Source organism: Carcharhinus amblyrhynchos, chromosome 16 (assembly GCF_965287045.1).
Source record: "Carcharhinus amblyrhynchos chromosome 16, sCarAmb.v2.hapA, whole genome shotgun sequence".
Lineage (NCBI taxonomy): Eukaryota > Metazoa > Chordata > Chondrichthyes > Carcharhiniformes > Carcharhinidae > Carcharhinus > Carcharhinus amblyrhynchos.
The window spans coordinates 31,508,924-31,522,245 of NC_137339.1; the positions used below are offsets into that span (position 1 = coordinate 31,508,924).

The window sequence follows — 13,322 nt, forward strand, 5'->3', positions numbered from 1 at the left end:
CGGGAATGTGGAACTGAGCCACGACAGATCAGCCATGATCTTATTGAATGGCGGGGCAGGCTCGGAGGGCTAGATGGCCTACTCCTGCTCCTATTTCTTATATTCTTATGTAAAGGGAAAGTTGGCCAGATGTGAGAATTTGCAGCAGAACGTACAGGTGTTAGCTGTGGAAATAGAAGCAAGCCAGACTTTGGGGCAGTATACATGCAGCAATTACATGACCTGAATTTTGCTTTCAACAGCAAAGGAACAGCTTTGGCCCTTTCCTTCATGTACACTTGATTAGAGACTTTCGTGGGGCGGTTAACAGAAGCCTCTAGCCATCTGGCATTTGTTTTGGTGCAGCACCCTCAATATGGGTTCTGTGGCATCTGTAAACAGGGCAAACAACATTGAGGTTTTTCATCCAAAGAGAATGAAGTATTCTCATTGTGCCATGTAGCGTTTAAACAAGTAAGCAAATACAGGAAATATAAATCATACAGAAGAAGCAAAATAAACTCTGCAAAATCCAGATTGTACTTCAGGGAGAGAGATAATAGGGAGACAGAGCATTTTTTAAATCTTGCAGAACTATTTTTCTCCTGAGAGAATGGGCAGAATCTTGTGGAGGTGATGGGGAGTCTGAGCTATCGCTGGTGAGCCAGCGAGACCCCGCATCCCCTCTTTCCAGAAGGTCTTCCATGTCTTGATTCTTGACAGAGGCATTTGTGTGAAATTTCTGACATTTTCCTGAATCCCAGTTAATAGCAGTGTGTGTCAACACTGCCTTAGAAAAGAAGCTGCTGAGTATTTTGCTACACTCATTGATGGAAATGATAGCTTCATACGGGGGGTAATTCTTTTATTCTTTCTCTCCAGGAAAGCAGTTCAGAGTGATTATCATTTCTACCGTGCACACTTGCGAAAGCAGCATTTCTTCAAAGAGTGCCGGATTGGAATTCTTCAATCAACCTAGGGTTTTGAATACAGCCATGACACGGGCCCAGTCTCTTGTCATAGTTGTTGGCGATGCTGTGGCTCTTTGTTCTGTTGGGAAATGCAGCAAAATTTGGAAGAAGTATATTCAGGAGTCTGTTCACAATGGAGGCATTTACCCAGAAGATCTCACAATGGAGCAGATTAAACAGGCCATTGTTGACATGGAGACCTGGACTCTCAAAGAGGAAAATGAAAGTGACGATGATTCTTCTTATTCAGACAAAGATATTGATCCAATACTACAAGAACTTTTAGATGAGAGCAAGAATGTGACATTAACAGTGACGGAGGAAGGATTGATAGACATTATTGAAGGCGAGAAAATAGAACCAGAGAATAAGATTAATGAATTTCCCGTTGTATCTACCCAGTCCTCTCGGAAGAAAAATACACAGTACACTGATTACCCTAAACATGTTCTGGAGAAATTGCAGTTAACTCAACCCAAGAAGTACAAACGATGTGAGATAGTCATGGAAAAATTTTACAAAGGCTATGCTGTCACTCTGGATGAATCTCAGTCTGTACACATTAAGATAGAAGGTCGAGTTAACTGTGGACAATCATTCCCCGGTGATCAGGTTTTAGTTGAAATTCTGCCCCAGAATTCAGGCTCAGGTGATCATTTTGGTGTATATGGAAAAGTTGTAGGAGTGCTAAAGGCAGGTGACTTGCCAAGAACCTTTGTCTGCACAGTTGATGAATATGATTCACACGTTATGGTCCCTGTCAACAAGTGTGTTACGAAAATCTACACGCCACCAGCAGATAAACAATCTCGCAACAAAATCCCAATTCGCAAATGGAGAAATGGAAAAATTGTGACAGTAAAAACTATATCTGTTACTGAAGAAACAAGGAGGAATTATTTCTTTGTTGTTGATCTACTATGCTGGCGGAGCAATTTTTACCTTCCATTGGGAATTGTAACTAAATTACTCCCTGTAGCAGTAACAATGGATCAAGGAATGGATATACTGAACTTGGAATACCATGTTCAGGACAGCTACCCAAAAGAAGTTATCAAAGAGATAGCAGAACACAACCAGAAATCCAAGGAAACATTGGGTGAGAATCGAGTGGACTGCCGCAAGTATTTAACATTCACTGTGGATTCCTCGGATTCTAAGGATCTTGATGATGCCATTAGCGTGAGAGAGTTAGATAGAAATTATGAAATAGGGCTTCACATCACAGATGTGCGAAGTTTTGTGCGGAAGGGTAGTGTTTTAGATAGTGAGGCACAGAAGCGTGGAGTTACTTATTATTCACCTGACAGAGAGCCAATTAACATGCTACCACCAAAGCTCAGTCAAGAAATCTGCAGCCTACTGCCAGGAAAAGAATGCAAGGCCATCTCTCTGTTCGTTGTGGTAGAAAAGGGCACCAACAAGATCATGGAAGCAAACTTTTCACTTTCTGTTATTAAGTCAGACAGAAGACTCTCCTATGAGGAAGCAGAAGAAATCATCAACAATTTTAGTGGAAGTGATTTAAGGTTTGACACTCTGGAAGATTCAGTTGCTGTAGCCTTTCACTTTTCCAGAGTCCACAGAAAGTGTCGACTTCAAGATGACTACTATTACGAGCAGCCTGATGAAAAGAGGCACCCGGGAAATAGAAAATCCCAACAGATGATTGAAGAACTCATGATAATGATGAACAGCTTTGTTGCTGAATTCTTGACCAATAATACTGGAACAAAAAGTGTGACACCGTTGAGATGCCAGGGTTCTCCCGCACTTCAGGACATGGCCAATCTGGAAAATAAGCACAGGAAGTTGATTTGCCTTTCCATTCATCTCTCTCACCAAATTGGCATCCTGCCAAACGTTCAACCTCAACCTTGTGAGGATTTCCAGATTTTGTCTTCTTTGTGGAACAGCCTGATAATGGCAGCTAAGACTAATGACATTCATAAGTTGTCAGATTTCATCGCAACAGATGATATCCACCCAAGTCTCGCACCGGTAGCATTAGAACTCAGAAAACTTATGCAAAGATCGTTATTTGTTTGCTCTAACTCAACACCTGGGTCAAAGCAAGGGCATTACTCTCTGCAACTTGAATGTTACACCTGGGCCACTTCACCCATTCGCCGATACCTGGACATTATTATCCAGCGTCTCCTTGCTGCCATCCTCTGCAAGGGACACCTGCCCTACAGTAAAAAGGAAATTGAAAAATTATGCACAGATTTCAATAGAAAAAGTAGGAAGGCTTCAAGTTATGAGAAAAAAGCTCAGAAGCTTCACTTGGCAACGCAGCTTAAAATTCAAGTGGTGCAAAAGCTGGCATTCGCTATTGACGTTGAACCCCAAACCAGGTTCTTCAACGTTATGTTCCCTTTGAACAATGACACTTTATCAGAGTTCTACCAAGTAAATTACAGAACTCTGCAGCTGGTGGAACAACCTGCCTATGATCAGAGCAAAAACTCAGTGAAATTAACGTGGAGGAAAAGAATTTACTGCTTAGTATCACGGAGAAATTCTATTCTTCCACCTGGGTCATTCTGCAATCCACATGTCCATACCATTGGAGCTGATACTTGGCAGCAATTTGTCAATGCAGTCAGATCGGAAGAATTTTGTAAGGTGGCTGCCCTTCTCTTGGAGAAGAGCCAAGTTGCCAAATCTAGTGATAAGCAGGGGTACTTTGGCAAGATAGATGTGGAGAAGTGCAAAGTGTCTTCACTTGCACATTACGTACGTATTTCCCTGGAGGTTAAAAATGGCGATGCTTTGCAGTTGCAACTGAGCACAGATGTAAAGAATGGCTTCTTGGTGCCGACTGTGCAGTTGTGGAGTATAACTCCAGTGTTTGAAATTTGTGTCGAACATGCAGAAAACCCCATTGCGTGCTTCTCGGAGTACGCTTCAAGATCACCCCAAAAGAAATATCAGAATGTAAGGGAATATCAAACAATCTGGGAACCGCTGTGTGCAATGGAATCTGCATCAAGTGCTGTGTGCGAGAATGAAGTTATAATTATCTACGATGTTAAGATAACTTGGAAGAGGAAGGGGACAGGAGGCAGAAAGTTGTATGGGTCATTTTCTATTCCCAAAGAATTTAGTAAAAACTGGCATATTGAAGGTCCCCTGAGCAATTGCTACCTGTGTATCCGGTGCAGAGGCCTGAAGCAGAAAGAGGAAAGGAATCTGACCAAAAATGATGAGCCTCTTTCTCAAAGGTTTAAGGCCCTCTGCATATCAGAAAGCTCCTCCAAGCTGAATATCGACCCTGACAGTTACATCTGGGTTGCCCATGCTGTGACTGGGTTTCAAAATGATTGTCCTAAATCTGATAGAGAGACCATCGTGAAGACAGACTTTGCTGTTCACAAAATGTCCATGGATATTATCCCAAGTGAAATATTCAAGGACGATACGGTGTTCACTGTGGAGATCATTCCCAAACTACTTCCTGACATGTAAGTACTATGGCTGGACAGCTATAATTAAATGTTGTGTGTCTAATTTTGTAGTGGTTTTGTAGGATTGAAATGTTTTGAATTCCTAATCATTAGAATTTGGTTTCAAACATTACGAGATTACCACATATACTTACATTCAAGGTGAATCTTTGAATCCAGTTTTTTAGGAAAAATATTAAGGGTCAGCTTTTATGCAAGCATTATTTTTGTGGGGTTTATACATGTGCTTGATTTGGGCCAGACTGCAATCTAGAGCCATGCCTTTATTCTTACCCAGCTCGTTCATAACTCCATTAATAGTATTATTAATAACACAGACAGATACTTGACACCATGAAGTTAATGTTTTTACTTTATACATTCCAGGATTCTTGGTTTGAAGTTTTGTTTTTAAAGTTTTTGAATGAATTTACATACTGACCAGTTAGCACTTGACTGTGGTTATCATATATTTTGTTATTAGAACATAAAACAGTACAGAATAGGTCCTTTGGCCCATGATGTTGTGCTGAACATGACACCAAATTAAAGTAATCCCTTGGTCTACATCCTCTATTCCTTGCATACTGCTGTGCTTATCTAAAAGCCCCTTAAACACCCTGATTGTATCTGCTTACACCACCACCCCTTGGCAGCGCGTTCCAGACATCTATCACTCTCTATGTAAAAAAACTTGCCCATCACATGTCCTTTGAACTTTCCCCCTCTCACCTGAAGTGCATGCCCCCTAACTTTAGACATTTCAACTCTGGGAAAAGATTCTGACTGTCGAACCTATCTATGCCTCTCACAATTTAATAGACTTCTATCAGGTCTCTCCCCAGACTCCACTGCTCCAGAGAAAACAGCCCTAGTTTGTTTAGCCTCTTCTTACAGCTCATTTCCTCTAATCCAGGTAGCATCCTGATAAACCTCTTCTGCATCCTCTCCAAAGCCTCCACATCCTTCCTGTAAAGTGGCAACCAGAATTGAATGCAGCACAAGTGCGGCCTAACTGAAGTTTTATAAAGCTGCAACATGACATCCTGGCTCTTGTACTCAATGCCCCTCTACTTTTCATCTTTGTCTGGCCAGCAGACCTTTGCAGGCTATTTCCCCACATTGCAATCCTACTTCTTGAGTGGCTGTGCACACCCACTTTATTTTTATCTAGCAGACTTGGGAACCACCATCTCCTGAAGCAGGACGGAGGTATAAGCGAAGGCATGTGGATGTTGAGGTGGTGGGTTAGAAAGCCCACCTCTGTTTGTTGGGATCAATCCAGTTGGTAGCTGAATGTGAAGCCCCTTAACTCCTCACACCCACATGCCATTGTCCCCCATACTCCCTGCCCCTTCATACTCCCATGCCCACACCAAGTATCCACTATGTGTAAGACTAGGGGAAATCTTTGAGATGATTATAATTCAGATTAAGTCAAGATAAAGTGTCATTCAAAAACCATGCGAAAAAAAGTCCTTTTAGAACCACATTAAACTGCCAAGATAAACAACAGTCATCAAAAGCTACTTCCAAAAACATAATCCTATTAGAAAACTGTCAGGATAAGTAAACTTTCAGTCCTGTTGACAGGTGTATCAACAATCTTTGCTGAGCTGAATCTATTAGTAGAGACTGGGACATAGCCATCACCGATAATGAGATTTTATTGAGTGACTGTGGGTTGAATTTTGTGTATCCTCAGTCAGCATGTCTCCCATGGGTGCAGGGGGAGTTACACCATCTCCCCACACAATCCTAAGCTCACCCCCATAATTATACAGGGGAGGAGGGGAGTTGGGTCACCAGCCCACCTGCTGTGTTTAAATGAATAATAGTTGTTAATTAAGCTTGACTGGGCGACTCATGTTTTTTAACTTATGAGGAGTGGGAAGCCAGGGTTGGCGTGGTGGGGTTGCTCTTTCTGGCTGATTGCAGGTTGCCTCTTCCCCCACACCCAGGCTGAAATTCCCCTTTCCTTCCAAAATGTTAAACCCACCCACAACACTGTCCCTGCTCTCCCTGTCCCTCACCGCTCTTCCTATCCTACCCAAACCTTCCCAGCCAAAGAGCAGGACTTACCTGCTTGGGGGATCCACGCCCTTAATCTTACTCTTCTTCCACCATCTTGGCGGCAGACCACTGATGTCTTCCTGACAATACCAGAACTGCTGGGACTTCCTATGGACTTTGTTAGGGTGAATTAATAATTTAAGTGTTTAAGTAAAATGGGGGGTTTGAGTAAAGAGCAAATGTTTATGCCCCTTGAACTTTACACACATTCAAGGACCTAAGGTCAGCAGAACCCGCCAATAATGATGTTTACTTATAAGAAGAACAGATGGTCTCTAGCTAGGCGGGGATAACAAGATTCTGGGTGAAGGTTTAATAAGAAATCTGTGTAGACAAGATCAGAATTCTAAACAAAGCACTGTGTACTGATTAACTGTATACAACTGTGTGTATCTGTGACTTAGAAGAGAGAGCTCTGTCCATGTGAAAGCTCTAATAGAGCGGTGCCTGCTGTATGAGGAGAGTGCTTCTTTAGTGGTTTCTCTGGGGCAATGCTCTTTATGCTCGATTCCATGAACAAACTATCGTAACTTGCCCCTGAATCTCCTGTGGTTAGTTAGTCCACTACAACAATGTCGTAAGTCCAAAATGGTTTGCCCACCCCTCAGTGCTTTGTGGCTGTGGGGTAGGTCAGAATGGAACATGTTGTATCCAGGGGAAGCGGGTGGGAAGCTGTTTTGCCTGTTCCCTTCCCATATTATTCAGTCCTTTATCAACAGCCTCTACTTAGCTGAATGCATTAGTGGAGTTGGAATTCAGCCAACTATGCACAATAAGATTCTGTTGCGCCATTGTGTCAATGAGACCTCAATCTACTGAATCCTAAAGCTGGTTCAGTAGATATAATGAAATCTTACGTACAAACTTGCCAAATTTGTTGTTATCAGAGCCCTCTTCCCACTTAGCGTTAAAAGATGCCATCTAAAGCTCATTAACACTTTACCACAAGGTTTAAACAAAAGTTTAAAAACATGACAGTTATTCTGTCCTAAAAAGATTTAAAGAAGGTGAACAGCAATGGCTAGAATAAGAACGGGAATTGCAGAAATACTCAACGTGTTAGTCAGCATCTGTTGAGAGAAAATGCAGAAGTTATGAAATTTGTTTTGTCAGTGTGATGTTTAATGCTAAACCTGCCCATCCTAATAACTTCCTCTTGAATTTTACAGGCGCAAGGAGTGTGCTGTTCAAAGTCTCGACAACAGTTCGCAACTGGCTCAGAGCATAGCACTGGGTCAACATATACCTTTCAGACGTAAGAACAGCTTACAGACTTTATTGTACATTTATCCTAAATATAAGACCAGAGTATATTCATTGGTTCTGTGATGAGGTTAAAGGCATATTTGTTTTTGAGCCATATTAACTCTTTCACAGCAGTATTGACATTTTTGTCACTCAAAAACCCATTGGTTTGTAAGGAGAATGTACTGAAAATTTCAGAAGACACCTGCCCACTTTAATGCACTGAAAGAATGCTGTGTTTTTCTTATAGGACCTAGTCACTTAACGCTTAACAGTCTTCCAAAGTCTATCCTTCAGTGTTCTTTAATATTAGATGGTCAAAGTGAAATTATGGGCCTCAGCTATTCTTGGGATAATATTGCAGTAGGTTAGCTGGGATTAGGGTAAAACTGACCAAGTGGGGTTTACAAAGTCAGTAAGAGGACATTGCTTGTAGCTGGGAAGTTTAACTAGAATATTAGGTGCTTCTCACTCATGAGGCGAATGTTATTCAGATCTCAGCCATGTTCCCTTTGGCCTTTTCTGTGTAAAGAGCAGATCAAGATGTTCATTTAAAGAAAATTGTCTCTTTTTTTGGAGTCCTGGCCACTCATTTGGAGTGTCCAATGGAATCAACTTTCACTGATATGAAGCCAGGATGTCTCATCTCACTGAATGTATCAGCCTTCAGTTGTATCTTGGTGTAAGCAGTAACTTTTCTTGTCCTGTCTCCATCAATATTTGGGGGTCTTGCCCCTTACTCAGCAAGTTGAAAACTCTAGAAATGGCAGAGTCCCTGGAAACAAGGGGCTTTTCATTATTTTCTGGTCATTACCACTGGTTTCCTGTCTCAATTATCATGGGAGTCAGTTAATAGAACTTTGGGCCCATTATCTTGAACAGTTTTCAGGTATTTAGAAGAAGATAACATTCCTTATAATTAATTAATATCATATGGAGACATTGATATTTTAATGTTCTCATGATTCTGGAGCCTGATGGTGTTGGGCTTTAAATATTTTCAATTATTTATGTCATACATGTGATTAGTTTGTGATTGACATCCATCTGCTGTCTTTCTGATCCACTTAATGACCATGGTCTTGGAAGTCCACTTTCTGTTGTAGGTGCTGGGGATTGCTTAATGGTGAACCCCTCTTCCCTAAAGCTAGAAGTATTTGGGGTCAAGGAGAATTCATGTTGGTGCACCTTGAGCACTCGTTGTAAATGCAGCATTGGGCAGCCACTGATGGGTCATCAGCACAGAAAGACATTTTACGAAGGGGCAGATTATAGGGAATGACTGGAATTTTTTTCTATGCTTAAACTCTGGCCTGGTCTCTTAGCTGGACCTTGGTTTTTCAAACTGGGTACCACTTTTATTGGTTGGTGTATTGGTTGGTAAGCAGATCCCAAGCCAAATGTAAAGGGAAATCTAGCCTGGAAATGTCTTCTCCCCATTCGTATCCAACTTTGCTGTAAAAGGTTATGTTCTGAGCAAAAAAGTCTCCTGGCGAAATTTGGCACAGAGACCAGAACAGCCCTTCCACCATGTAGCTGAGTACATTCACACAGTGGAATTGCACCTTCAGGGGTTTGACTTCAACCCATAAATCCTTCCGTTTGTTGCCATGTATTTACTGATTTATGTCAGTGAGTGTATTGGGAATTCATAAACCAATGGGTAGAATTTTATGTCTGCCAAGTAGGCCTGGCCTGGAAGCGTGTTATATTGTCAAGCACATATATTGATGTCATCATACACTCGTGTAATATTTTGGTTGGCAGGCACAGGTGCAGATTGGCACCGTGCCCGCCAGTAATTATGTTTCTTGTTGAAGGGATTAGATCCCCAAATGACCAAAATTTTACCTGTCCTGTGCGATATCAAGTTCAGCACATGCGAGACACGGGTGGCAGGACCAACCATATTTTAACTTTTTGGATTCAAGGATGGGATAAAAGGGGAATGCTGAGGAGGAGCTGGGAGTTTCAGGGAGTGAGTTGAGATGGTGTTTTTGGATTTTGCGAGAGCATCTTCTGTGCTAGGCTCAGCACAGTGCGGAGCTCTCAGGATACTGCTGTCCTCTTGCTGGCCGTTGGAATTCCCTTCCCACCTGCTGGGTCTACCAGCGTGGCCACTTTGCAGGCAGTGATGCCTCTGCGGCCTTGCCACACTGCCTTTAAACTCTGTGGACATGGCACCTGCCATGCACCCACCCTCGCTGACCACACTGGCCCAATGTGACTGCAATTTACTCGAAGTGACAAATTAGAGTAATATCACGATTCTGAATTGATCACAAGTGGGACTGGGAATCACAGCCACTTCTCCTTCCCACCATTCAGCACGCACACCAAGTGTGAAATTCTGCCCGATATCTTGTGCGTTTATATCAAATTCCATTGTTTGCTATTTTACTACAATGCTAATCCATTTAAATTAGTAGACCAGACAATTTCCTATCAGCATGAAATGTTTGTACAATTATTGAAGAAAGTTGCTTCAAGGCATGTGATCTAATTGGATGAGATTTCACTCACTGTAATAAAGCTTACTCTGGGAATGAATAAGTTACCTAAATTGAGGGGGCTGGATTTTATGCGGCTGACTGGAGTCACATTCGCTGGGCCGAGAACCGGCAGCTACACCAGTCAGGTTGCATGGGGGAAGCTTGACTGAACTGGCCTCAGTAAGCCTCCCCTGTGATTGAGGTCCATGGTGTTGTAGATACTGCTGGCCCATCAAAGGCCGGCAGCTACTTGTTGCTGCCAGTGCCGGTGGGAGAGGTGTCTGCTGGTTGGTGCCTGCACCTACCAGAGGCCCTGCAATGTCAGGGGATTCCAGACCAGAGGTGCAGGATGGGGATTGTGGAATTGGAGGCCAGTGGCAAGAGCAAGTGGGTGGCTTTCAGTCTCCGACTTCCCTTTTGACTGATATTACTTACTCTGCCTGACCAACTGATGCAACTGTTTCTTTGTTGGACGTGACGAGGTTTTCAGGAAGAATTTCTTCTTGACAGTCCCGTTCACATGGAGAAATGCCCAGAGTACACTGAGAAATATTAAAAATGCTGCATATTATTTTCTAATGGCAACATTTCTATCTGCTTATTATTCCTTTTTTTAAAAATCTTTATTAATATTTCTTCTCTCGGCAGTTGGGCGTTCAGTATTACAATCAGCTATATTGACCCAGAAGAGCTACAACATTCCAGGATTCTGTCCCCTCAATCAGAGTCAAGTAAAGGCTATTCGAGAAGCTCTTGGAAGCTCTTTTTCTCTTATTCAGGGTCCACCAGGTAAGAGGAGGCCAAGCCCATGAATGAAAAATCTAAATATTCAAGTAGTTTGGGATAGAAAGTTAAACTATCAGCTGTATGTAAATGACATTGTTCAATGATGTGGAAATTGCATTGCAGAAGCAGTTTGCTGAGACCAGCCATTTCTTTTTTGTTTGTGCTGGTCCTCAATGCAAATTGCAGTCCTAAACTCACGTGCCTGCCCTGTCCGGTTGCACAGGTATTAACTATGTAGACAAATTCTGGAGGGAAAATAATTGTACACTTAATATTTGAGAACAAAATGGGTGGATGATTTGGCAAAGCATCACTAATGTCTGTGGATTAAGGGAGAAAAGCCAGAGGAAAAAGGTTGGAAAAGAACAAATATAGAAAAAAATTCCATGTGGGGATGGGAGAGGGAAATCAACATAACAAGTGGCTATTTGCTGTTGATGCTTTAGCGAGTGACCTAATATTTACTTAGTATGAACGGCATTGCAAACTAAACAAAGTCTATTGTATTATTGTAATTTATTGCGTATTTTGAAGAATTTTTCTTTCTCCTAAACAACACCATGTTTGCCCTACCCAAGAGGGAACTGATAGCATATACAACTGCAGTACAGTGCTTAACCCTTAAATACACACTTTTGAGATCTTCATTCTGTTGGTTGAACATTGCAGGATTGATCAGTCCATTGTTTATTCATGAAGCTGTTCACACGAATTGGCTTATTTTTCAGGGACAGGAAAAACGGTGGTTGGAGTTCATATCGTGCATTGGTTCCATAGAATGAATGATGAGTATAACAGTCACAACATTCCACCTGGCACAAAGTCCCAAGCAAAAAGATGTATTCTTTACTGTGGACCTTCCAACAAATCCGTCAATGTTGTTGCTGGTAATGTTGATAAGTGAAAGCATGTAACTTTGGTCACTTAAATTGGTTTGTGTTTAATTCTCATAGTGGCTGACTCAGAGGGTCAGAAGAATTTTACAGGAACAGAAGAAGTTGTACACCAGGGCCAAAAGTGTGAGATGACCACTCCTTCCCACCCCGCCACTCCCATCCCTCCGCCGGAACCAATTATGCAGACCCTACCTACTGGGAGATTCACAGTGCGCCCGTTAAGCTGCTTCCATGGGTGTGACCATTGCCTATGCTTGGGGGATGGGGGGGGTGTATTTCTCCACAAAGTAGTGACTCCCTCTCCTCCACCCCCAGTGCAGGCAAAATGCCCTCAGAGGAGGGATGGCCCTTATTTAGCCTCTTTAGTGACCCATTGGACTCTAGGCAGGTGGCTGATCTGCCAACGTACCTGGCAATGGAAAAATAGCATGGCATGGGAAATTGTTGCCCACAACCCTGACACCTGCCCATGCCATTTTGCCAGTCTTCCAGCCTTGCCATCTGTAACCAAAGACCTGATAAAATTTTAACAGGACTTTTTCACTGACTTGCACACATTCAGTATTTCAGTGAGTCTGATTCAGATATTCAACCATGACTTACATACATTCTGAAAACATCACTGACTAAATTGCACATATTCTTGCACACAGTGACAGCCAGATCGTTTTAGTATTTTGTGAGGTCCACGTCAACAACCACTAAAATGATATGAAAAGTAATACATTGGCCCAGAGCCTCCAATCTCCAGAAGGCCATACCCCAGAGGAACACTAGAAGATGTGTTCCCTATCCAGTTATAACATCAACTGGTATCATAATAGTGCTAACCTGTCAATTCCCCACACAGGACTGCCCACACCACCCACCCCAACCACCAACTATCTCCCATCCCCCAACTATCCTTGAACATCCCTGACCACCACACCAATTCCACTACCCTTTTGACCAATCCCACTCCTGGCAATCCCTCCAAACTATGTCCCATACCCAACTAACCCCTACACCTCCACTGCCCCACCAACTATCCTACTGACCAGCCTCTTGACTAGCCCCAGACTACAACCCAATGTCCCTGTCTTCCCCCCACTCCCCGACTACACACCGACTAAATCCCAAATGCTGACTACTACTCCATCCCTGGCCACCCCTTGACCATGTCCCCACCTTGCCGACTGCTTTCTCAATCCTCTCTACCACAACCAAATACCTTCTAATCTACTGCCCCCCACCCCAACCAGCTACCTCCCTGATCCCAGACTGTCCGCCCCCTGACTGCCATCTGAACTTCCATGACCCATCCAAAGTTTTTATTCATGTCACAAGTAGGTTTACATTAACAATGCAATGAGGTCACTGTGAAAATCCTCTAGTCACCATACTCTGTGCCTCTTTGGCTATGCTGAGAGAGACTGTAGCATGGTCAATACA

The 13,322-nt window shown here is 42.7% G+C and overlaps 1 protein-coding gene across 1 annotated transcript in view; it reads left to right on the plus strand.

The window, feature by feature from the left end:
* The window catches only part of helz2a (helicase with zinc finger 2a), a 93,927-nt gene that overhangs the window by 53,412 nt on the left and 27,193 nt on the right, over positions 1 to 13,322 (plus strand). Inside the window, exons 9-12 of the mRNA XM_080204959.1 lie at positions 862 to 4,417; positions 7,642 to 7,727; positions 10,858 to 10,998; positions 11,724 to 11,882. Of these exons, the coding sequence (XP_080061085.1) occupies positions 862 to 4,417; positions 7,642 to 7,727; positions 10,858 to 10,998; positions 11,724 to 11,882 (3,942 nt within the window). The remainder of the gene's footprint in view (positions 1 to 861; positions 4,418 to 7,641; positions 7,728 to 10,857; positions 10,999 to 11,723; positions 11,883 to 13,322) is intronic.